A 26,170-nucleotide genomic window follows, 5' to 3' on the forward strand; every position below is an offset into this window, starting at 1 on the left:
CCCCCTCCCACAGAGTCTGCGTTGGATGACTTGGACCTCAATGAGTTTGGAGTGGCTGCTCTGGAGAAGTCCTTTGATAGCAGTCCAGCCCCCCACTCAGGTGGCATCATGAGAGGTAAGAGTGCAGGTAATCATCTAGCAACTGGCTTATTTTCTGAATGATTTGATCACATTTGTGAATCCTGTGATTCCTTTGCTGCTGTACTGCATAATTATCCGATTTATGATCCAGCATTACTTATAAATGTATTGCATTTTAGAGGGTAATTCCTGCACGCACAACTGATAAGATAGGGTAAGAAATGGCATTAACCAATCAAGAAATCTTGACAATGAGGTCCCTCTTGTTATTTTCATATTAAGAGCAGATTTTTTTAAGCATCTTTCACTCCATTGCATCGTCTCCAAATGTGGGCCTGTAAAAGACGTGCCTTCATCTACCTTTATAATCTGTGAACCTGTAAGGGACGTTTCCCACCCTATTCTCACAGCCAATTTCTGTCACCTTATTCATATTTTAACAGTTACTATTAATAAATATGTACTACCTCTGTGGTATATTTTTCTAAGCAGATTGCTTTTCTTTATTTTAGCCTTCTATTATCCTTTTGCACTGGCTCCCTTTAATTTAGTTGTCTTTTCGATTGAACATACAACATTGGTTTTTGTGTCTAATCTGCATTATAAGTAATGAAAATACATGGAGTTGTCCCATTAGTTGCACTTAATGCATGTGGCTATGTTTATTTTTCATTGGTGAAGATATTCTAAAAGAAAGTTAAACAGGACATGATATTATCTGTTGAGATAGCTTTTCTTTTTTAGAGTCTGCCCATTAGACTAATATCTGCAGATTCCCCAGGTCCTCCTGGGCTAAAGCCAGGCTGATGCCGGACACCCTTTGGCGACAGATTGTGTTTTGTCTGCTTTGTTTCTCGATCTAAAGGGAATTTGTCTCTTGGAGTGTGTTTAGGAATTTTGTTTCATTCCTAAGCCCATCTTCACCCTTGTTCATGGCTTTGTTTTCAGCTTGAGCTAGATTCATTCTCCTCTAAGAAAGTATTATACTGTCCCTGGAACTCAAAATGTAAAAGTATTGGTTCTGCACACAGAACATTCGTGAAAGTGTGAAAGAGAGGCCAGCCTTACTTAAATTATCACCATTTATTTAATCTGTAGCCCAATTACCAGAATATTTTCCATTAATTTACTTGTTTACAGCAAGATACCCTACCATGCAGATGTTTTTCAAAGGGGTGCTCTGAATTATAGTCTCCAGATGGTCATGCACTAAACTTCAGGCCCCTTAAGGTTCTCGATCTCAACATGATTGCCAGACACTCACCTCAGTCTCCTGCTTCCCCATGTTTCATGCTAAAGCAACAAAGATCAAGTACTAGAGGAATCTATGTAGAATTCCACTTTAGAGCCTTCCAAGACAACCTCTGTGTGAGCTGTTGTTTGCTCCCACACTGGCCTTGAATCACAAATAGGTACAGTTGTAGATGTTAGCCTTTTGCCAGCTGACCAATGTATAATGTTTGTTTGCCCAGTCAAAGGTGAAAGGCACAGTTAAGGTTACCTTTTGCCAACTCCTTTATAGTCCGGTAATCGGGCTGCAGGAGAGCCTTTTCCTAGAATGTAGAGCAGACTACACTAAAGGAAAGGTACACAGAAGTAAAATAAGAATTTGTGGATTATGAGAGATCCTGACGGGTGAGCGCCCAGAAGTTCCACAGGGAATGACAGAGCACCACAGTGGCCCGATGGGTCTTACTGAGTTCTTCTCAGAGAGCCTTTGTCCCTCTCCTGCGCCCTTTTATAACTGATAATAGTTAAACTACTGTAGTGCCATGACCGGAACATCATGCAGCTAAGGGCTTGCAAGAATGGGGTCTTCACCATTGATGATGCAAAATTCTTGATTTTCCCAGAGTTCACTGTGGCAGTCAAACAGCAATGATGATTGCTTCTAACTGAATATCCAATACATTGTATTGTTCTCGGCCAAGCATAATGTTTTGATGAATGGTAAAGCCATCTTCTTTATGGGCATTTGAGCAGCAGGGAGCAACTGGTGAGAAAAGCGGGATGTGAGAGCCCATCCTGCCTGCCACATTACCCAAGATCTCATCTGCCTCCAAGATTTAAGAGGTGGACTAAAACATGAATAGACCCACACCCAGACAGATTCTAAAGGATCGAACGGCGACTGTGGAGGGGCCACTGAGGTTATTAGAGCCATATACAAAGGTAGGCAATGCAGAATATGTTGTGTAGAGTAGGTGAAACAGACAACATTTTGGGATCTCACCGGATGGATCTTTTGGTTACCCCTATGATTTTGGATTCTGCACAAAGAATTTGTTGTTACTGTGCAGCTCAGAAGGAGCCAAATGTAGCCTACTATAAGTCGCTGTGCATTATTTCATACAGAGATTTATATTAAGGGTTTCCCTATATGCCAGTGACTTGCTGGTTTACACCAGTAACCCCGCGGAGGTGCTCCCTAGGGTGGAGGCTGCTTTGACCGAATTTGGTCTGTACTCTGTTCACCAGATTAATAGCTCCAAAACCGAGGTAATGTGCTGGGGGGTGGATAATTGGTCAGGCTCCCGTAGTAGCGAGTTTAAGTATCTGGGGATAATTATAGCACAGGACCTAACTACCATCACCCAGATAAATCTGAAGAAGGTGGCCAAGGAGATTGACTATCTTTTCTCCAGATGGTAAAACCTCCCTCTCACAATATATGGTCGTGTGAATCTGGTTAAGATGGTCATCTTGCTCAAACTGACGTATCTATTTAGTACTATACCTTTGTTTTTTTCTGATAAGCTTCTGGGGGAAATCCAGGGTAAAATAGGCAGCTTTATATGGGCTAATAAAAACTCCAGGCTGTCCTGGAAAAAGTTAACACGAAAACTTTTAAAGGGGGGCCTGGCGTTGCTGGATGTGCTCTGGTATTCATTCTCTGGTATTCATTCTCTTTCCAGCTAAAAAATGTATGCAGTCTGCTCTCCAGCCCTGATGACTCCAACTGGGGTCGAATCTTGACTATAATGGCTAATCTTGAGGGGGGAGACACCGGTTTCTTGTATAAGTTTGGTGCGCCAACATTTTTCAAGAAGGTACGACTGAAGGTTTTAAAACTAGCGCTTCACGATTGGAATAAAGTCAAAGGGAGATGGGGTATAAGATACTACTCTGACTTAGCCCCAATTGTGGATTCTCCGGGATTGCCCAAGTGCCTCAGGGATGGTTTAGCGCCCCCATCAAGAGAGCAGGCATTAAGATATGGTCTGACCTCGTAACATCTGAGGGGGTACTCCCCTGGGAAATTTTGAGAGCAAACATAGGGGACTCTTTTTCTAGACTCAAATATGTGCAACTCTGTTCCTGGCTGAGAAAGATAATATAGGCGGAAATTGGGAGATCGAGAATGCCCTCCAAAGTCATAACCCTAGGAAAAAAGGAGTGGGATTTTGATATAGAAGCCTGTTCGATGCAGAGGACTTACAGCCCCACCCCCCCTACCCATGCTGAGGCCTCTGGGGGGCTCCCCAGGGGCAGAAAGACCAGCAAACGTCCCTATTCTCTGTCGGCATTGATAGCACCGACGACGGCGTCGAGAGGGATGACTACAGTCTGTTCGCCGTCTCCCCAGGGCTCTGGATCGAAACGGCGTCGACGCTCGGCGTCGAGGGAACTGAATAAACCGCCGTTGACGTCACCGGTGACGGTCTCATCGTCGACGTCGAGAGGTGACCCGGTGTCGGCGCTCGCCGTCGAGGCGACACCGCCGTTCGCCGTCGGCGAAGAAAAGGAGGTCGGCGTCAAGGGGATCCTTGACTTCGAGGATGACGTCGAAGTGTCACAGGCGTTCGGCATCGAGGAGACGCTCGTCGTCGGGGCGAAGGCGGTCGCCGTCGAGGCGAAGGCATTTGCCGTCGAGGAGGAGGCGTTCGCCGTCGAGAAAGAGGCATTCGCCGTCGAGAAGGAGGTCTCACCGTCGAAAGGGGGTCGGTCGACGTCGAGGGACCGATGGTCGCCGTCAGGGCGATGTTCTTCGACGCCAAAAGGCGCAGAAGGAGTTCTGGCACCAGGAGTCATTCTAGCCAGCGGCATGTACCGATAGGGGACTCTCCATCGCCTGAGAAGAAGGGAAAGTCACCGGGCTCGGTGTACTCTGAGGTGTATACACCTCCTAAGACGAGGTCGACTCCACCTCCTCCTCCCTTGCCCAAGGAACCTCCGCCGCGGACTCCCACCCCGCCTCCACTTCCACCTCCTCAACACCCTCATCCTCATCCTCAGCCTCTTCCTCGGCTTCCAACTGGCGGACAGCCTGTGGTTCCTCCGAGGTCAGTTTTGCTGCCGCGATATCCGACTCCGCCTAAGGGGACCCCTCAGCCGAGGCCCCCAGTCAGGCCACGGTCGCCTACTCCTGTGAGGCCTGTGGAGCGCCCGAAGCCAAGGAGATCGCGCTCTCGCTCCGGTCGGAGGGGGAGATCGCGGAGTCGTCACAGGTCGTCAACGAGATCAAGACGACGCCACTGGAGGCGCAGATCACGGTCCCTTCTGGGACCAGAGACTACTCACCGACTTTGTCGGAATCCCCTGGGACGAGGGTGTCACCTGTAGACTACATCGTCACATTCCAGGATGTTCTGCTGCGGGGTGCAGCTAAGTTGGGCATAACGGTGACGGTGCCTACACCTACGATGTCTGTGATTTTCGAGACGCTCCATAAAAAGCACCTGTCTCGACCATTGCTGCCTCTAGTACCGGGCTTGGTAGAGCCCGCCGAGGAGCTGTTTCTCACTCCCGCGGTGACAAAGGCTGCTCCCTTCAGGCTCCTTAAGAAATACCGGGCCCTGGATTCTGACCCGGCTTTTCTTCGGATGGATCCGACACCGGACTCTGTCATAGTGACGGCGGCTAGGAAACAACATGCCACCACCCCGTCTTCTACAGTAGCTCCTGATAAGGAGAGCCGCTGGATAGACTCGGCAAGCAGAAAGGTCTGTGGGACAGCATCTACTGCAATGAAGGCGGCTAGTGCAGCGGCTTTGCTAGGGCGATACGATCGCGCCCTATGGGAGTCCCTCCAGCAATTCGCTGAGCTCCTTCCTCGAGAGAAGAAAGAGGACTTCCAAGAGATTATGAAGGAGGGGATGCTGGTGTCGAACCAACTCATCAGCGCTGCTGCTGATGTCTCTTTTGGCTGCACATGGATACTGTCATGGTGTCAACCAACGACGCCACGCTTGGCTTCGCCTTACATCGCTCAAGCCAGAGGCTCAGCAGCGGGTGGCCAATCTGCCTTTCTCGGGGGAAACCCTGTTTGGCAAGCATGCGGATGACGAGATGGCCCGCATGAAGGCGGAGGCCAAGACCCTGACGGCCGTCGGGTTGGAGAAGCCCAAGGAGAAGAAGACCTACCGCCCATTCCAGAGACGGTTTGGGGCGCAGGGCAGAGGGCGTGGGCAGACTTCGGGACAGCAGCAACAACAGCAGCAGCAGTTCCGGAGGCCCTTCCAGAAGCGCCAGAAGGGCAGAGGCGGACAGCAGTCCGCAGCAGCGAACAAAGGCCCGTCTGGGTCTCGGCCCTGAGCGGTTACTTCCCCTACATCCGTTACCCGCTCCGGTGGGGGGAAGCGTTCAATTTTTTCTGGCAGAGTGGAGAAAAATTACTCAGGACAAGTGGGTGCTGAATATTGTTTCAATGAATACAGTCTTCGGTTCACCAGCCCGCCTCCACCAATTCCACCGGTCAGCTCGCAGTTTCAGCTGCGTGAGCTCCAGGCGGAGGCCGATACCCTGTTAAGGAAAAGGGCGATAGAAGACGTACCTCTGTCTCAAAGGGCAAGAGGTCTGTACTCCCGGTTCTTTCTGGTTCGCAAGAAGGACAAGAACGAGTTCAGGCCCATTCTGGGTTTGCGACAAGCAAACGGATTCGCAGAGAGAAGTTTCGCATGCTGTCATTGCATCAGATTTATCCTCAGCTGCAACAGGGAGACTGGCTATATGCTATAGACCTACAGGAAGCGAACTTCCATGTGCCCATTGCACACAAACACAGGAAGTCCCTGCGATTCCAAGTCGGCGCCAATCATTAGCAGTACACAGTACTGCCATTCGGGCTAAAGTCTGCGCCCAGGACATTCTCGAAGTGCATGGCAGTGGTAGCTGCACACCTGAGAACGTGCGTTCTCTTGAACAAGCTGGGGTTGCACATCAACATGTCCAAGTCTGTCCCAACTCCGGTCCAGTGCATACAGTACTTGGGAGCCTCCATCAATACACTGTCAGCAAGCGTGTCTCCTTTGGAGGAGAGACGATTATCACTCCTTCGGAAGGCTCAGGCTCTTATGACTGCTCCATCTACAACAGTGAGCACGGTGTCTTCTCTACTGGGGTCGATGGCCTCTTGTATCTTCCTCACGCCACACGCTCGGCTGCACATGAGACAATTGCAGGACTGCTTGGAGGATCAGTGGGATCAGAGGAGAGGGTTTTGGGACGACAAGATACGACTGTCTCTGCATGCTCTTCAGTCTCTGAAGTGGTGGTGTTCAGCGCAGAATCTTCTCAGAGGGGTTCCCTTCCACAAGGACATTCCCACACAGGCTATCGTGACGGATGCGTCTCTCCACGGCTGGGGGGGGCGCACTCCGGAGACTTACAGACACATGGAACGTGGTCCCAGACGGAGTCCACGTATCACATCAATTTCCTGGAACTCAGAGCTGTTCACTTGGCACTGAAGGCCTTTCATCCATCCTTCCAGACCAACTCTCTGCTTGTACAGACGGACAATACGACCACGATGTATTACCTCAACAAGCAGCGGGGCTCGAGATCGCGCACTCTGTCGCAGGAGGCGCGGGCGATCTGGCGTTGGCTTCTAGCCGGAGGACTGACGATAACGGCTACCTATCTACCAGGTGTGCAGAATGTTCAGGCCGACGCACTGAGCAGACTGATTCAGGAAAACCATGAATGGGCCATAAACGACGAAGTACTAGAAGAAGCCTTCGCAAAGTGGGGGACTCCAGACGTAGATCTGTTCGCCACTACCGAAAACAGCAAATGCCGAGACTTCGCCTCCAGGTACTACCAGCAGGGGACGCTAAGGAATGCGTTATGGATTGACTGGTCGAACAGCTTTCTGTACGCTTTATCACCCATTCCCCTGATTCCGGTGGTGCTCATCAAGCTGTCCCAGTCCAGGGCGCGGATGATCCTGATTGCCCCGGAATGGCCCAGGCAGTGGTGGTTCACGGACCTGCTTCACTGGTCGCTCCTTCCTCACATACGGCTGCCGTGCCGGCCGGACCTTCTCACGAAGTTCGGGGGGCAGATGGTATACCCCAACCTCTCGTCTTTGAGTTTGGCGGCATGGCTCCTGAGATAGTGCAATATGGCCATTTGAATCTACCAGAAGATTGTATGGACATACTGAAGGAGGCTAAGCGACCTTCCACTAGGACTTCCTATGCTTACAAGTGGAAGAGATTCTGTATCTGGTGCAAGTCCAAGAACTATGACCCAATGACATGTAAGGAAGATGTCACCCTTCCGTATCTTCTAAATTTGGCGCAGTCTGGCCTTAATTTCCATTCCATTAAGGTTCAACTCGCTGCGCTGACTGCCTACAGGAAATGCCCTTCACAGACTTCCTTCTTCCAGATCCCTGTGATCAAGGACTTTTTGGAAGGCTTGAAGAAAGTGTTCCCTCCTGTCCGGCTTCCTTTGCCTTCATGGGAATTGAATGTGGTGCTGTCCAGATTGATGAAGGAGCCTTTTGAACCTATTCATAAGGCTTCGTTGCAGCACCTGTCCTGGAAGGCGGCGTTCCTCGTGGCATCACATCGGCCTGCAGTGTGAGTGAAATTTAGGCGTTGTGTTGCCAAGAACCTTATACTGTATTTCATGCTGCTAAGGTTGTTATGCGTACTCACCCTAAATTTCTTCCAAAGGTTATATCTGATTTCCATGTTAACCAGACCATGACTTTACCTACGTTTTTTCAGAATCCTTCATCTCCAGCGGAAAGGTCTCTGCATTCCCTGAATGTCAGGAGGGTGTTGAAATTTTATCTGGATAAAACCAAAGATATTCGTAGGTCAGACCAATTGTTTATCACCTATGGATAAGTCAGGACCGGTCTTGCTACCTCAAAACAGTCCATCTAGAGGTGGATTGTGTCCTGTATACAGTTGTGTTACCAGAAGGCTAATAAGACCTTAGGGGGTAAACCTAAGGCTCATTCCACCAGGGGCAAAGCTGCCACGACTGCTTTGCTACGTAATGTTCCAATTGCAGAAATCTGCAAAGCGGCCACTTGGAAGTCGGTCCATACCTTTGCTAAGCATTACTGTCTGGACACTGATGCCAGGGCAGATGCTCAGGTTGGGTAGGCTTCGCTGCGAAATCTGTTCACACAATAGTGGTGTTATTTCTCTTTTCTCCACCGCCGCTTTGGTGTGGGGATGGGCTTGCCATTCTATTCACTAGATTATGACTATACACAGAGATCCCCTACTACAGAAGGAGTAGTTTCTGTCCTGTAACTCCAGTTCTGTAGTAGGGGTATCTCTGTTATAATCATAAGCGCCCGCCCTCCTCCCCGGTGGAGAGAGATATTCATGTAAGGAATGCTACAGGTCTGGCGTGTTACGTCATCAAAAAGAACTGAAAGTAAAAGGGACCTGCAGTGCATTCTGGGATACTGCGAGACTTCTGGAAATTTCTCTTAAAGGCACAGTATCCTGTTCTGAGCCACATAATGGCAGCCTATGGGGCTTGTCTGTCCACTGCTTCCTCTCTATCATTCCAGAGGGTTTTGCTGGTAAAGGCAAGGTTTTTCTCTGTGGAGAAATCTGGACAGGCTGTGCTGTTTGTGGATTTTTGGTGGAATTTCTAGTTGAAGTACTGGACAGTGTAGCCTGTGGATATAGGCTGCATTATCTGTCTTTAAATTCTCTCTTAAGTGTCTGTGCAGTTCTGCATGTTTTTGACAACTTAAGAGATTATTTTTGATTGCTCCGGGGTCCACGCACATAGGACTATTTACTAGATTATGACTATAACAGAGATACCCCTACTACAGAACTGGAGTTACAGGACAGAAATTACTCCTTCCCAATCCTGTACACAGTCCCTTCAAGGGCTCCAATCGTTGTGGCTAAGGCAAAGTCCAGTATGGCCAGCGAACAACACCCGTTCATTTGGGCCCTTCGTCAGTGCCAGTCTCAAAGTTGATTACAATGCCATCCATGGATTCAACTCTGTCGATGGCTGAAGAGCCTATAAGGGCACACATTATCGATGTTTCTAAGTTGAAGATTTATGTGAATTCCAATGAAGAACCATTATGTGATCCTCTCTCCAGGTCACAAAGATTCTTCTGCTTGGAAATATTCATTTCAGACTTAAATGCCTTGGCTGTGAATCATAGGGACAGTGACCAAGCGGAGGATGTTGATTTCTTTCAAGGACTGCTTACAACACTGATTCTAGCATTTCAATAGAATACCAGTGTCCTAGATACTGCATGAGAAGTGAATATTTAATCACTCTCTTGATTAGCTTCAGAGCCAGTCTCCTCTTACAAAACACTTGCTGAGATGTGGTAAAGGCCTTAGAACTGAAATTATGATGAAAATATTCAGGTACTCAAAACTTTGGTTTCATTTAGTGAGGCTCTTCTGCACCTTTAAGCTGTATAGTATAAACCAGCTGTCCATATCATCTTTTGCATTTCTAAAACTCATTCCCAGCGAATCAAAATGGGTTGCATACTTTAGGGGCCACTGTTGACATATAATGTGAACATGTTTGTGTGTTGGGGGAGTGCATATGTTTTGGGTACACTGTAAATGACATACATATTATAATAATATTTTTATTTGGTTTATCATAGATTGTGAATGCTGTTGTATTTCAGACTCTGGAGCTAACTTAATTTTTCTCTCTCTTTCTTCTCATCCTACATATCCTCTTGTCTCATCTTTGTCTCTATTGGTTACTCTCCAACATGTCATCTTCTGCTGCTTGTATCTCCTCACTTTTCTTTCTTCCAATTTCCTTTTCATAATTTCCTTCTTTCCTTTCAATTCCTCTACCATATCTGCCCCCATCCACTTTTGCTCTTTACTTCCCTGGCTCACTTGCTGCTTTTTACCCTATTTACCTGTATACCTAATATTCTCTGTTTTTGCTGTCTGGGTATATATCTCTTTCATCTATGCAAATTCACCCTCACTTGATTGTCTTTGCCCCCATCATCCTGCTTCCTCGTTGTGCATGCTGTCTTTCTATCTTCTATCTCTGTCTTAACACCTTTCCCTCGTTCTGTGTTCATGTGTTATCGCCACCTCTCCTCTGTCATTACTCTCGCCTTCTGAGTTCTCTCTCTCACCCTGTTTCATATTAATTCTGTCTCATGTTCACTCCTACTTTATTGCTCTTTAATACCTGCAGGTGGCAGTTTACTTCAGAGTTCTGCTCCTGTAAATATTCCAGGTTCGCTTGGAAGCTCTGCCTCCTTTCACTCTGCTTCACCATCTCCACCTGTCAGCCTCTCTTCCCAATTCCTTCCACAGCACCAGGGACAACCTAGCCAATCGGATAGCACTTTCCTCGGAACATCAAGTTCACATGGATCATTGGGTAAGAAATCAACTATTAGATGTAGCTACACATGCAGTGTACAGAGTAGTGAAGGTTGGAGAAGGAGTACCCAGGTGCTTTCTTTGACTGCTTGATCAATGTAGTTGGCAACTGTTAACATATTAGGAATCTGAGTGCTTCGAGTTGCTATAGAAATGGAAAGTGACAAGGAAAACAGTATTTGAAATCCTACAGATTAGGAAAGAAAGAGCACCTCAAAATTATATGTTTGTATCATGTGTGGCTGTAGATATACATGCTTTTTATTCTCTTACAATGTAGTGTAGGACTCAAACAACTTCAGACAAATCGTGTGACTGCTCTGAGACAGATGTGATAATTGCACCATTTTTTTTGCCTCCTTTCTCTAATTCGAGACTGAAATCTCAGCTATCTGTCACCAAGTGGCCAGCTCCTATCTGGCAGCTCTCCTGGCTAACCAATGGGTTCACTTCTACATTGATCATAACTATTCCACTTTGACATCCCTGCGTCTCCGCTAACTCACCGGAGGTCCTTTTGTTCCAGCCGAACTAGCCTGAGAGAATGAATTCAGGAAGCGGGTGATGGAAAGCACATGCATCCACATTTTGCCCAAGATGCAATGCAAAATATCCTTGGCCTTTGCAACCTTTGTCCGTCTCACAATCACAAAGCATCCTACAAGTTCTGTCTGGTCTTCTGCCGCAAAATGACCCAATGATCTTGAAGGGGGCAGCATTGGGCTTACACTAAGATAGCCCAGTAGACATCCTCTGAGAACCCTGAATTTTTTTTTAAACTAGATCTCTTTTGACATTTAGGTAGAAGAGGTAGGCCTCTTCATCATCTTAGCTGTCAAACCGGCACTCATCTCCAAGATGCTGTCCTTTAGTACATTCAAGGGAGACGACGAAGATAGGATGTCCTAATCCCCAAACAAAGACATCTCAGAGGAGCATGAGTATAACTTCAGCACATCAAAGCCATTCCGCAAAACATCCTCAGGGCAGAGTTCCACTCCCTTGGGAGTCTGGCATGGAGCCTGGATTCTGCTGCTATCAGACTCTGTCCGGCACTAGAGAAGGCTTTGGAGCCAAGTAGGCTTTCGAAGAAGGGCGTCAAGCTACAGTATTAGTCCGTTCCCCCTTCACAGAAGTACACAGAATACCTTTATTCAGAATCAAAGACAACACTGAGATCCCCTCCAAACCTGAGAACCAAGTCAGCATTGATGGCCCCTTTGACACCCAGATCAGAGGACTATGAGGCACCCAACCTACAAAAGGTGGCAGAGGAGCTTGATTTCAGACAGAACCACCTCTTCTTTCTCCTAGAGACTGGCAAGATCACCACTAATCATCCCCCGGGACAACCATCAGCGGATTCCAAAAAAGCACAGACTAACCTCAAGTAGGAGTTCTGGTGCCCAAAAAAAGAGGACACGTCTACAAGCCCACCACTCTAACCACCCCCGCCCAGGCAGTCACAGCCTCCACCTCTTCCTCCATCCCCACTCCCATCACGCCCATACTTCGCTCATCTTCCACCACAAGGGTCACCTGACCGGTCAGTGCATTCCTACTAAAACCAAGCTAGGCCCTATTGGAAGGGAAACCCCTATGACCAGGGTCTAGGAATGGGTATTACCCCTAGCATGATTACACCAATTTGGAGTCATAGCCAGCAAAGCCACCTGACCAGATGGTACCCCTGTGTGTCGTGCTGTGATTATGGCAGGAGGACGATGACTTCCTGATGGAGACCCTCTCCGAAACCTCCACTCCACAACCCATCCTACATTTACGGGATGACACCCCACACTCCTTAGTGGTACATTCAGCACTCAAGAGCACCGCTGCACAAGCCGTCAATGACTCCACCACCAATACCCCCACCCCGACAAGGGAAGCAAGCACCATGAAACTTCTGGCAAACACTTAACTTTCAGTGCAGCCACCAATTGGCGTATCGCTTAATCGTCTTGCTGTCTAGGTTTCACTGGGAGGAAATGGATGCACTGGTGCAGCACCTCCTGAGACCTATAGGAAGAGGGGAGAGGGGCTTGTAGCCAAGGGGAATATTATCTCCATTGCAAATTTCTGCTGTGCACTGGGTGCTGCATATGCTGCTTCTCATAGTATTAATACAAGTATCTTGCTGTGCTGCCATGCTTGGCTACACATCTCTGTGTTCATGGTGAAGCTACAAGAACATCTTAACATCGCATTCGATAGGGGACATCACTTTGGGTCCCAAGTAGATAAAATGTTAGAAAAGGTAAATGAGACCGAATTGAAGTTCATGGATGCACTACAATTTGCCACTCAAAGGGGGACCTTTCACTGGCTACAACCTAGGGGTGGGGGCAAAAACCAGACCCCTTGACCAAGTGCAATCCTACCAGCCCCATCAGTAGGCCTTTCATTAGTCACACACAGGCAAAGAATATACAAGGGATTGCTACCGGGGCAACATTAACAAAGGCAGGGTGAGCGGTAGCTCTGTCAAAGTATTCTGCCTTGCCCATGCCACAAAGGCCATATCACCCTTTTCGAGGCAGTTCAAGCCCTCCTCCAGAAGAGCTCATTACTCCAGTATTGGAACTTTCATAGATTCACATGCCTGAATCATTCCCCGTTGTCGAGATGGGAGTCTCTGGTATATAAAAAAGCAGTGCTTAGTAGTAAAGCAAACTGAAAAGAGGCATAGGCCCATTTCCCTTTTGCAACCCATAGCCTTTGTTATGTAAAAAAGGCCCAAACTTTTCCCTGAACCAATCAGAGCTCCTCACCCTCTAGAACCCTCCGGAGAGAACCTTCTGCCCCTCAGATTTTTCTACCGCAAGTTGTGCTAGGGAGTCTCCTTTGAGCTCTGCTCAAACTCTTTACTTTTACAGTATTTTGACTTAGATTTGAGGTTTTTCATCTACCATGTCTGAGAAGGAGAAGAAAGGATTATTTAGAGCTTGTTCCACCTGCTCTAAGAAAAGGCTTTATACATATGACCCTCACAAGGACTGCATCTACTGCATCTATCCAGACCATAAGGCAGCAGATTGTAAGGTATGTCGTACCTTTTCAAATAAAACCTTGAGAGATCGTGAGGGAAGGCTGGTGGTCTGGCTTCAGAAGGTTAAAGCCAGGAAGGAGATCCTCTCAAGTGAGAGTGAAGAGGAATCTGTGGCGTCTAAGAGATCTCAGAAGAGAAGTATATCTCCTCAGACACATTCCTCAGGTGAAAGACCTTAGGAAGTCCCCAAAAAAGACCACTCCAGGGTCTTCATGGCGCAGTCCCTCAAAATCCCCTTCAGTTACAGCTAAGGGGAAGAAGGGTTCTGCTGGTGAGGTGAAACTAGTGAAATCCGCCTCAGATCCACCACAATCACCTCAGAAAATAAAGATTACCATCAAAGTGACTTAGTCTACGCCTTCTGAGGAGAAAGGTAAGGTTTCAGCACAGTCGACGGGACTGTCGACGAAAAAGGGATCATCGACGACGACAAAAACACCTCCGTCGTCGACGAAGAAAGATGGTATTGAAGCTGGTGAGAAAACAGCATCGACGATTTCACCGTCGACTGCGATTATCGTCGACGGTTTTACCGTCGGCGAGAGCATCGACGGCGGCGCCGACGACGGCAGTGTCGACGAGGACAGTGTCGACAGCGGCAGTGTCGACGGCAGCGTCGACGAGGATGACGACGTCGACGAGGACAGCGTCGACGGTGACTACAACGTCGACGGTGGAGTCGACGACGATGACTTGGTCGACGACGGCGATGGGAATCTCGTCAACGGGCTCGTCGACGAGGGAAAAAACACCAGAAAAAAGGTTGGTGCCTTGGAAAAAACCTATAACACCAGAGGTTACATCTACGAGCAAGGTCTCTCCGTTGCTGCCATCTCACCTGCTGGAGGAGGAAGATTCGGAAGAGGAAGATGACGAGTATGGAATTGCGAGTAGCCCTTCGCAATTGCAGGTCAAGTACCAGGAGGAGGATTCGGAGGAAGAATATGGGGGTTATCAGGAACAACCCCAGGAACAGCACCAATATCGCCAACAGCAACGCGAGGAAATGACAAGTGTGCCATCCTCTTTGTTGAGGGACCTCAAGGGCATGTTAGAGGATTATAGGAGGAGATACCCAGCGACTCCAGTCGCTCAACAGGCCCCAGAGGTTATTCCACGTCCACGGTCGGTGCCAGGGACACCGGTTCGTAGGAGAGAGATTTTGCCGGAGCCTACTGCTAGATCTGCACCGCCGACGTCACACCACGATACCTCGGATGACGATCATGAGGATGGGGAAATTGTGGACACAAGTGCAGAATGGCATGACTATATCACCCCCTCACCTTCAACTCCTACGCCGAGACCAGTAGATTCTTCACCGGAGGACATTGGTGGATTTCATAATTTGATGGAAAGAGCCACTAAGAGATTTGCACTGACCATCGACCTTCCCCCAGTAGTTGGTCATTTCCCTTGTGGAGGGTGCGCGGCTTGCCCTCAGACATCTCAATGTAAAGAAGTAAGATTGTCTGACACATTTCAGTGGCAACTACGTAAGCACACCAATTGTAATAGCACCAAATGTGTCTATATGATTGCCTGCCCATGTGGCAAAAAGTACATAGGAATGACCATGAGGCACGTTAAAGTAAGGATTCTAGAACACAAGAGTAACATCAGGTGCCACAAAACACATATCAGACTATACGAACATTTTGCCCAAAACAACCACACGGCAGATAGTCTCACTTGGTTGGTGTTAGAAGCCCACCCAGCCATTTCCAAAAAAGCCTTGTTCAGGATTGAACAAAGATGGGTCCACCGTCTCCGATTGGACCTGGTCGGATTAAATGACTCTGTCCCTTGGGTTTCGCTAGGAACATGACCCTGTGACCCTACCCAACGCAGTGTCTTCCACGGGTTATGGTATGTTTAAAAACTGTTCCTCTGATTTGTGTCGAGACCAATTGACATTTTAGCATCTAGTCATTTGGACTTTCACAACCAACAGTCTAACTGCCCAGCTTTTCAAACGGAGTAACTATCACCCTTCTCCCCTACTTATTGTCACCTCTCTAAGATGGCCGCCATAGCCGACAGTCGGCCCCCTAACAAGTCGCGCTCTACACTCTTGCGCAGTCTTGGGTGGGGGCGGCCCCTGTTTCCTGGTTACGCAGAAATCTATTTACAATTGACAACCCTGTCTTTTGGACAATTGCAGTCAGTTGTTCGACTGCCCAACACTCTAAACGGTACAACCATTAGCCCAATTCCCCTCCTGTTTGCCTCGTAATTTTTATCTTTTTATCTCTCTAAGATGTCCGCCATAGTCGTCAGCCCATCTCCCAACAAGTCGCCCTGCATACTACACATGCGCTGTCATGGGTGGGGGCGGTCCCTTAGTGGAGAGCGACGCTACTACTGGCAACCTCTATGGCGCTTAAATACTGCCCGCGCATAGAGCCCGTCACCAGCTGCTCCGCGTCATTGCCTAGACGCTGCTCGTGGGGTAGGTGAATCTGTTCGGACTGCTGCCGCTGAAGGTGAGAGATTTCCTTAGGTAATCGCCATGGTACATCATCGACGGACCAGGTAAGCTCTTCTGGTAACCCCCACTGTATCCCAGGAGTATCTGACTCTCTGGGTGGCCGTCTCCCGCTGCACTACGGTGCAGCGCGCCTTGCTATAGATGTGGGGCGGGCGCGTCCACCTTGCCCAGCTGCTTTGCCGGCTCGCATTTGCTCTATAACACAGTGTTTGGGGCACAGCGCGGTGACAGCGGGCGCTGGCCCTGTTGTCCGCTCCCGCCCCCTTGTTGATGGTGTAGTCCTGGCCGTTTATGGCGGCGGGAGACACACCGGACGACTCTAGTGCTCGGGGCGCAGGGGGAGGTACTTTACCTTACCTCGTCGCGTAGGCCACATGGTTAGACCACACCTGCTTGGCAACACCCCAAACAATATGGTCAGGAGCCTATACACCCCATAAAATACCATTGTCTCCTGATAACTAGGTACTATACCTCCCCAGCCAGTCCCACGGGAGCAGACTGAGAGGTCCATCAGGGATCCGGTTTAGGGTAAGGCTATCTAGTTTACACTCCTCAGACTGCACAGCATTGCAATTTGTTGTTTCTTCATGTTTATTTCGACCGATGCATGCAATGGCTGGTACCATTTGATGGGTTTCAAAAAGGGGGGGAGGCGAGAGGACACTATTAACCACTCAAGATGGTGGAAGGTCCAGTAGCAGCTTAGTGTCCGTACTGAGTACTAGAGAAGCAAATCAAAAAATGGGGTTGCTGCACTGTTCCATGAGGAAAAGGAGGGAGGGAAATAGTTAGCTGGCGTGACCAAGAAGGGGAATTAAATGATACCCTGGGGCATCCATTATGTTGGATGTATTTGCCTCACACACTCTACTCGAGCTCGGCGGGGATGGGTAGGTCACAACGCCCGGACGCAGAAGACTCCAGCCATACCTCGAGGGCTTAGCTCTGCAGTTCAGCCCTGCCGAACACTCATGTGGCCTCTAATATATGACCACTAGGCATAGGAGGATCCACTAAGGGAACAATACAACACGTATGATACTAGCATGTTGTTGTCTTCACTTTGGTCCTGAAGAATCGCGGTTAATATACCATTAGCGAGAAACATGTTGACCACATGCACAGCTAGTTTCTACTAGGGGTCACACAACATAATAGGCTGACACCTAGGCAACTAGCTTCACCTTTTAACTGTAGCCAGGGGACCCCTAGAATAAAGTCCATTCCGGTACCCCTTGTTACATTTTAGCCGCCTTATCATAGGAATACACTACCCTGCCCACATACCCCCACTTCACCAAAAGGCAGTTGGAAAAAGATCTCCGCCAAAGAGCCCCTCTCTGAGGTGTGCCCGTCGGGGATTGCACCGCCTCCCCGACGAGGAGCAACCGCCGATGATGAAGCATGACACTCCTCGGGGTGTGTGAGGCAAATACATCCAACATAATGGATGCCCCAGGGTATCATTTAATTCCCCTTCTTGGTCACGCCAGCTAACTATTTCCCTCCCTCCTTTTCCTCATGGAACAGTGCAGCAACCCCATTTTTTGATTTGGTACCATTTGATCACATTGATGGTTTGCCACTATTAGCAACTGTTATGCTCGGTTTTTAACTAGCACGGTTACTGTGGGTGTGTGTGCGCTCACTATGTTTTTAAGGTATAAAATTCATCACTACAGTTGCTCTGTATTATGTTTGTTTACATACCTTATTTCATTTCTACAGGCATTCAAATTGCAGCAGGACTGACTAGCCTGCACCCTGGTATTACTGACTGTATTACGGACGTATACCTGCCTGCAAGTGTTGACCCCCTACTTCTGTTTTTGTATTTATTCGTCACTAGTATTTTCACTGTGTGGTACGATCCTACTTAGGTCCTGAAGAATTGCCATCAGGCAAGAAACATGTTGACCGATAATTGAGGGTAGTAGTCCAATTCACCCTAATAGTGTTAGGGTCATTGTCTCTCCCCTCCCACACCACCGTTCTTTGTTTTTAACCAAGGGAGTCTACTACGAGAATAAATTCAGTATGTAGACTGACTCACCTTTTTTAACCTAACACCCACGTCACGACCACACTCCACAGGCCCTCTCACACGCATGCACCATATGGCGGGAACAGAAGATCTCCGTTAAAGAGCCCCGGTTTCGGGAGCCCGTCAGACATTGCAGCGCCAGTCTGACGAGGAGCAGAGCCCATATGATGAAGCATGACACCTAGCTTGCTGGGTGTGTGAGGGTTCTAGTTCCAACTAGGGGATTCCCCCCACTCACTAGCACACACACCCCTCTCCGTCACTCTTCCCGGGGAACTTTTGTACATCCCTTTGTGTCGCTAGTCTATAGGACGAGTACACTGGACCCCGTAAAATATTGTCCTATCTATGTCCCTCCTCCTTGTAAAAAAAAAAAAAAAAAATTTGCACTGACCATGACAGAAGAGAAGACGGAATGTTTTTTATACGACTTCAAGGACTCGTATCGGAAATCTGTGCGATCCCTGCCTATAGTCTCTCATATTTGGAAGGAAGGATTAAAGGTCATGGAAACGCCAGCTATGGTAACACCGGTTCTGGCCAGACTAGATTAAAAAGTATAAGACACCTATGGATGCTCCAGCTTACCTTTTGGGTCATCCCAAACCGGATTCTGTTATTGCTCAGGCGGCACAACAGAAATCCAGGAACCCGTCTGCTCCGATTGCAACACCTCCGGACAAAGAGGGCAGAAGGTTGGATAATGCGGGAAAAAGGTTTTCCTTAATATCGGCTCTTCTAGTGAGAGCAGCTAATGCCCTCGCTATCTTGGGAAGGTACGACAGGCAAATGTGGTGTGACCTGTCTCCATACATTAACCAGGTGCCGGAACCAGAGAAGCAGGAGGCGAAGAAGATTCTCATGGAAGGAGAGAAGACTTCGGCTGAAGTCATAGACTGCGCTAAGGATATAGCGACCACGGCGTTTAGATCCTTGGGAGGAGCGGCGGTCCTGCGCAGGCAAGGATGGCTGCGAGCAACAACGTTTAGGCCGGAGATCCAAAACAAGATTTTAGACCTCCCTTTCAATGGAGAAGAGTTATTTGGGAAGCATATTGATGATACTCTGCAGAGTATCAAGAAGGATACGGATACGGCACAGGCTCTGGGGACACTGCAATACAGAAAACCCCCTTTTCGTGGCTCCAGGGGTAGAGGGCAGTCCTCGTATAGAGGAGGATACCAACAGGGGAGATATTCTTCTTATCCGTCCTCATCGCAGCCTTACCGTCAACAGTACAGCCAGCGTCAATCAGGAGGATATACAAAATCAACTCCAAGAGGACGGGGTGGCTGGGAAAAGGACAACACCCGTCAACAATGACAACCTCCATCTTCCGGCTCTGTCAGATGCTCCCCTGGGTGGAAAGATTGTTCACTATCTTTACGATTGGTGGAAAATAACAACGGACCAATGGGTCCTCAAAATAATTCAATTTGGTCATACCCTAGAATTTCTTCAAACGCCCCTTTGTACGCCACCGATGCACCAGAGAGCCAACCATCTGCATCAACTCAGGCAGGAGATTCGGACAATTCTCCGAAAGGGAGCAATAGAACCGGTACCGAAAGCCCAGGAAAACAAGGGGTTTTACTCCCGTTTTTTTCTTGTCAAGAAAAACAAGCTCCAGTGGCGCCCCATTCTGGATCTCAGATCCTTAAACGCCTGTCTCAAGAAACAATCTTTGGGGATGATGTCTCTGCAGGACATCCTTCTGTTATTAAACCCAGGAGATCATATGACCACATTGGACCTAAAAGACGCGTATTTCCACGTGCCGATCCATCCTGCACACAGACAGTACCTTCGGTTCTTAGTAGCCGGAAGACATTACCAATTCAGGGTACTGCCATTCGGCTTGAAGTCAGCGCCAAGAGTTTTCACGAAATGCCTGGCTCCAGTGGCGGCTGTGTTGAGGAAGCAAAAACATCGAATATTTCCTTACCTCGACGACTGGTTAGTCAAGGCACCATCAAAGGTACAGGCCAGCGTCAACACAGGCCTGCATAGACTTGTTTGCCAATCTAGAATTGACTCTCCACGAGGGAAAGTCAAACCTCCACCCAGCAAAAGTGATCACATTTCTGGGGGCAATATTGGACACGGAATGCAACAAAGCGTTTCTCTCCGAAGAAAGGCAATTGAGGATTGTGTCCCTCTTCCAAGACTTTGTAAAAAGAAAGTCTCTTTCATTCCGCAGGTACAAATCCTTGCTGAGCACGATGTCCTCTTGTATTCCCCTGGTACCTTGCTGCAGGCTAAGGATGAGACCATGGCAAGAGCAGATCGATCTCCAATGGCGTCAAGCGGAGGGTTCCTTCGAAGATACAATATGGGTGACACCAGTGATGGTACAGCCAGCAAAGTGGTGGACACAAAAAGGAAATGTGTCTCAAGGACTGACGTTTCTGGCAAGAGCGGCTCCTCTAGTGGTAACGACGGATGCGTCTTTAGAAGGATGGGGAGCTTTCCTTCAGGACCTTCAAGTCAGCGGTCGTTGGAAGGTGCACAAGCAGCAATTACACATAAATCTGCTGGAGCTCAGAGCGATCCGCTTGGCATTACTGGCTTTTCTACCAAGGATAAGAGGTTCGCCGGTGTTGGTAAGAACAGACAACACTACGGCGATGCATTATGTGAACAAGCAAGGGGGAACGAGATCTCTCTCCCTGTCTCAGGAAGCCCAGGAGATATGGGAATGGGCTCTTCAGCAAGGGATATCATTGGCAGCAGAACACCTCCCGGGGGATCAGAACGTCAAGGCGGGTACTCTCAGCAGGCTCAAATCGTCCTGCCACGAATGGGAGCTAGACCAGAGGATCCTGGACAGCGTCTTTTGAAGATGGGGAACACCGATAGTGGACCTCTTCGCTACAAGGGAAAACAGAAAATGCCAGTACTTAGCGAGCTGGCTTCCCCAGAAGGGATCTTGGGGGAATGCGTTTTCCATGGCATGTTCCGGCATCTTTGCCTACGGTTTCCCTCCAATTCCTCTTCTCCCCCGCGTACTGTTGAAGATCAAGAAAGAGCTGTGCAGACTGATCCTGGTAGCCCCGTGGTGGCCCAGACAACACTGAATCACGGAACTACTGCTGCTGTCGGAGGACCGTCCAATTCGGTTGCGTCCAATTCCATCGCTTCTGACAATGTCCAAGGGGCAGGTGCTCCATCCGGACCCGAAATCCTTGCGATTAGCAGCCTTTCTCCTGAACACTGTGAGTTTAGCCATCTGAACATCTCACACGAATGTAGAGAGATCCTGTCCAAGGCCAGAGCGGAGAGTACCACCAAAACCTACAGGATGAAATGGAAGAGGTTTTGTCTGTGGTGTAGGAGGCTTAACGTTCACCCTCTTACTGCTGCACCTCATCAAATTATACCTTACATTCTGCTATTGGCAAAGTCAGGATTAGCACACGCTTCCATCAAGGTGCATTTGGCTGCGTTATCCCGCTACAGGAGGTCATCGTCAGGTCCATCCTTATGGTCAACAAGGATTATCAAGCAATTTATGAAGGGGATATTCAGGGTCTTTCCTCCAGTAAAGCCTCCACCACCACTATGGAATCTGAATATTGTACTCTCTCAATTGATGAAACCACCGTTTGAGCCGATACACAGGGCAGACCTGAAGTTCTTGTCCTGGAAGGTGGCTCTTCTCATTGCATTGACTTCAGCGAGAAGAGTAAGTGAACTACAAGCGCTCACGATTCAGGAGCCTTTCTTACAGTTTCAGGAGGATAGAATGATTCTCAGAACAAACCCAAAGTTCATTCCGAAGGTGCCAACTGATTTTCATTTGAACGAACCTTTGGTGTTGAAACGTTTCTTTCCTCATCCGTCAACAGCAGCGGAACGAGTATTGCACTCACTGGACGTTCAGAGATGTATGAAATTTTACTTGAAAGAAACTAGGGCGTTTCGCAAGTCTTCTCAGTTATTCGCTGCTTTCAGCGCACCCAGGAAAGGTTTCCCGCTGTCAAAGAGAGGAATTGCCAGATGGATTTCCAGTGCGATTGTCTACTGTCGTCAAGCTGCTGGAAAGCCTTTGAATGCACAAGTTTGTGCCCATTCCACGAGGGCTGTGGCCACATCCACTGCACTGTTTGGAGGAGTGCCAATCCAGGATATCTGCAGAGCAGCGACCTGGGCATCTACGTACACCTTCACCAGGGACTACTGCTTGGAGGCAGCCGCAGAAATGGATGCGGCGGTGGGGGAGGCGGTACTGCAGAATATCCTCCAGTAAAGGTGAGCCTTTTTTACATCCCTCCATCCGTAATTTCTCTTGTTTGCAAAGTCACATTTTCTCTACGTATATACATATGAGGTTATGCTTCATTTTCAAATTGTATTGCATGATTATGAAATGTATCTGAGAAATGTGCTTTGTTTTTCACTGCTCGCTATTCTGATTCAGGCATGTGAATCTATGAAAGTTCCAATACTGGAGTAAGAAAACCAGTTACTTACCTGTAACTTTAGTTCTCCCGTATTGGAAGCTTTCAAAGATTTACATGCACCCACCCTCCTCCCCTGAGAGGCTCACCTCGGATTTAGCACAAGGAGTGTGTTATATACACAAGTGCGCGAAAAATCTGAGGGGCAGAAGGTTCTCTCAGGAGGGTTCTAGAGGGTGAGGAGCTCTGATTGGTTCAGGGAAACGTTTGGGCCTTTTTTACATAACAAAGGCTATGGGTTGCAAAAGGGAAATGGGCCTAGGCCTCTTTTCAGTTTGCTTTACTACTAAGCACTGCTTTTTTATATACCGGAGACTCCCGCCTCGACGATGGGGAATGATTCAGGCATGTGAATCTATGAAAGCTTCCAATACTGGAGAACTAAAGTTACAGGTAAGTAACTTGTTTTCTTAGGGCTCATGCCACAGCACCAACAAGTAATAGGCATCTAGTTGCTGTACTTCCTCACTCAATGCCCATTCTATATCTGAGGCCACTGAACCGTTCGTTCTGTCAGCACTTTCAAATAACAACCTTTCAGTATCTCATCCCATAACTTTGCCAAAGAAACTTCTTGATGGCGCTAGGCCTGGAGGATGCAGTCTTCATATCCCTATCCACCTTGCCCATCACTGCTAGCATTAGTTTGTGGTAAGAGGACATCACTTCCAATTCAAATTCCTACCCTTCGAGTAACTACCAGGATGTTCACGTATGTGCCTGGCCACACATGTCCAAAGAGTTGACAGTCCTGTCTTCCCATACTTTGACAACTGTCTGATCAAGAGAAGCAGCAGGCAGCAATGACTAGCACACACTCAAACAGCCATGATCCTGCTCCACAACCTACAGTTCACCATAAATGTGAAGAAACCCTACCTCCAACCAAAACAGATTCATCTTAGGCTTCAAAAATAGCATGAGGGCCCATATAGGTGACACTCCTGTCTGCTTACGTCAGTTCCTTTCTTTCTACACCACCAGACGCAGAACCAGATCTACCTCTCATCTCTTTGAGACAGTTTTTTTGACAAAAATTATATTAGTGTCCAATGGAAATGTCACCTACTAAGACTACATGATTCAAACGGAGTAGGGACAGTCACAAGCAAATGTCTGCCCGGTGTCAGCAGTTTTCCTTTGGGTTGAGCCACAAATCCAAGATTTTAAGTAACTGCGCGTTGATTAACCCAAAGGCCATACAGGATGCAGGGAAAAGCTCTACATCACCAAACATCATGAGATCCTACATCGTGGCTGGTCTAAGTCCAAACATCTGTCTTGATCCTGCTTCTCATCTAGGAGCCACAGGGGTCTATCCTGGTGTTGATAGTCTTCAAACTCCAAATCGTCTGCTCCTCCCTGTCGGTTTCAAATTACTGAGATAGCACACTGACTGTCCAATGCTTCTTGATTTAGCTCCAGAAATTGGTCTACGTTGAAGCCGGTCCCTCAACTTGTCGTTGGTACAGCCTGAGTTTCTGGATTTTCTCTGACACTGAGGCAGATCAGAGTGTCGCAAGGCAAAGCTCTAACTCTTTGGATCCCACCTTACTCCCTCTGGCTGCAGGCCCCATGTAGCTGCAATGCCTTCTATCTCGGTTACCACTGATGGGAATGCTCACGGCACCAGTTGGACTCTTCCAACCTGTCAGCAGGTCACTTCTGCTGCCCAAACCGTCTCCAGCTCTGCAACCCATGGCAGTTCCCGGAACATCAACGCCGACTCCATCTATGCTGGAGTAGGATGTGTCCATTGTGCTCTCCAACTCTGAATCTACAGTGTAACAACCTAATTCGAGGCTGCACTCTTGTTTTTGAACCACACCCTGCATGACTTGACGTCCCACCTGAACAGGGAAGATTCCACACAATACATCCTTGTTTGGTACAGATTCTGAGAACAATTATGATGCAGGTGAAGAAATTGGCAAAACCTCCCACCAAGACAAATGGTATGATGACCTACAAGACACCAGTTATCTCAACTCTACTCCTGACTAAGGCCTCCTCATGCCGCCATGCCCTGACACTGAAGAGGGTGCTTTTGAGATGTTCATGCGGAGGGCAGGCAAATATCTTAACCTCCAGCTCCTTACCTTTAAAGTGCAAATCAATGCCTTGACTGAAGGTATTCAGCCAGGGTAAACCAGTGCCAAGGCCTTATTACCTTTTAATGAGGCCCTCACTGATAGCCTTTTGGTACCTGGGTCAAATCTCCTTCTGGCCCCTCCGGTAAACCCCCAAATTGCTCAATGTCAACGGCCTGCCCCAGGCGAGCCTGCATTTTTGCCTCCGCACCCCCTCTCCAGAGAGCTTAGCAATACAGGCATCAACTAGCTGAACTAATCCGAACACTTATTTTCTTCCATCAGTTTGTCCCTGAAGTTCATCAGAGTCATTTGCCTGTTGGGCTGCTTTTCCCACGCTCTTTGGGATTTTTGTGTGGCTCAGCTCCTCTGAGATGTCCCGGAAGACCTCGGACTTGTCCTCACTCTAGCTATACAAGGCGGCCCTAGAATGGCCAAATTCACGATTCATTGTGGACTAGACACTACCAATTTGATCGGGCGAGCCATTGGCCCCATTGTCTTCATTTGTCTCCATGCCTGGCTGTTGTTGATGGGATTTTCAGACAATGTCCAGATGCCCAATATGAACATGCCCTTAGATTAAACGCAAATTTTTGGGGACATGGCAGTTTCCGCTGTGGAGAAGTTCAAAAAGTGCAGGAACACAGGACACTTCCTGATCTTTTTAACTCTGCCTCGCCAGTCTCATCAACACTACTGTTTATTTTGCAGTATCGGCAGTGGCACTCCATTCCTGCAGCCATTACAACCTAAGCAAGGTACTCATGCGTTTTCATGGGCGTGGCACCCACTGACCCAGAGGTTAAGGTCAACGAGCCAGTCAGACTACCTCACCCACATCCCCCAATAACCATGGCCACACCAGCCAAATTCCTTTAGCGTTGCCTTAGTAGAACGCAGACACCCAGTTGGAAGTAGGAGCCAAACATTCTTGACGGGCTGGTAAGCAAGAGTATCGGAAAGATGGGTTCTGCACATCATCCAGAAGGAGTATGCCCTATCCTTCCTGGTCTTACGGTTCACCTTCCCTAGAACGACTGATAGAGAACCATGTTTCCATTTTACAGAAAGAAGTGCAAGTCCCTTTGGTCAAGGAGGCAATCGAGATTGTGCCTTCATCGGAATTGCATAGTGGTTGCTACTCCCTTCGTCAAATTTTAGACCCAAGCCCTCTCAATGCCTTCCTCTGGAAGGAGAAGTGCAAAATGCTTACTCTGACCCAAGACCTGTCTACCCTCAACCCTGGAGACTGGATGGTTGCTTTAGACCTCCAGGACGTCGAGGTGGGAGTCCCACGGTACAAATGAAAAAGATACATAACAGTAATAAAATATCATACAATAGGCTA

General features: G+C 48.3%; 1 protein-coding gene across 4 annotated transcripts in view; it reads left to right on the forward strand.

The window, feature by feature from the left end:
* Positions 1-26,170, forward strand: part of UNK (unk zinc finger) — a 938,451-nt gene that overhangs the window by 644,883 nt on the left and 267,398 nt on the right. For all 4 annotated transcript variants that reach the window (XM_078654545.1, XM_078654546.1, XM_078654547.1 and 1 more), the window contains exons 12-13: positions 14-115; positions 10,492-10,680. In XM_078654545.1, coding sequence (XP_078510671.1) covers positions 14-115; positions 10,492-10,680 — 291 coding nt within the window. The remainder of the gene's footprint in view (positions 1-13; positions 116-10,491; positions 10,681-26,170) is intronic.

Source organism: Lissotriton helveticus, chromosome 7 (assembly GCF_964261635.1).
Source record: "Lissotriton helveticus chromosome 7, aLisHel1.1, whole genome shotgun sequence".
NCBI lineage: Eukaryota > Metazoa > Chordata > Amphibia > Caudata > Salamandridae > Lissotriton > Lissotriton helveticus.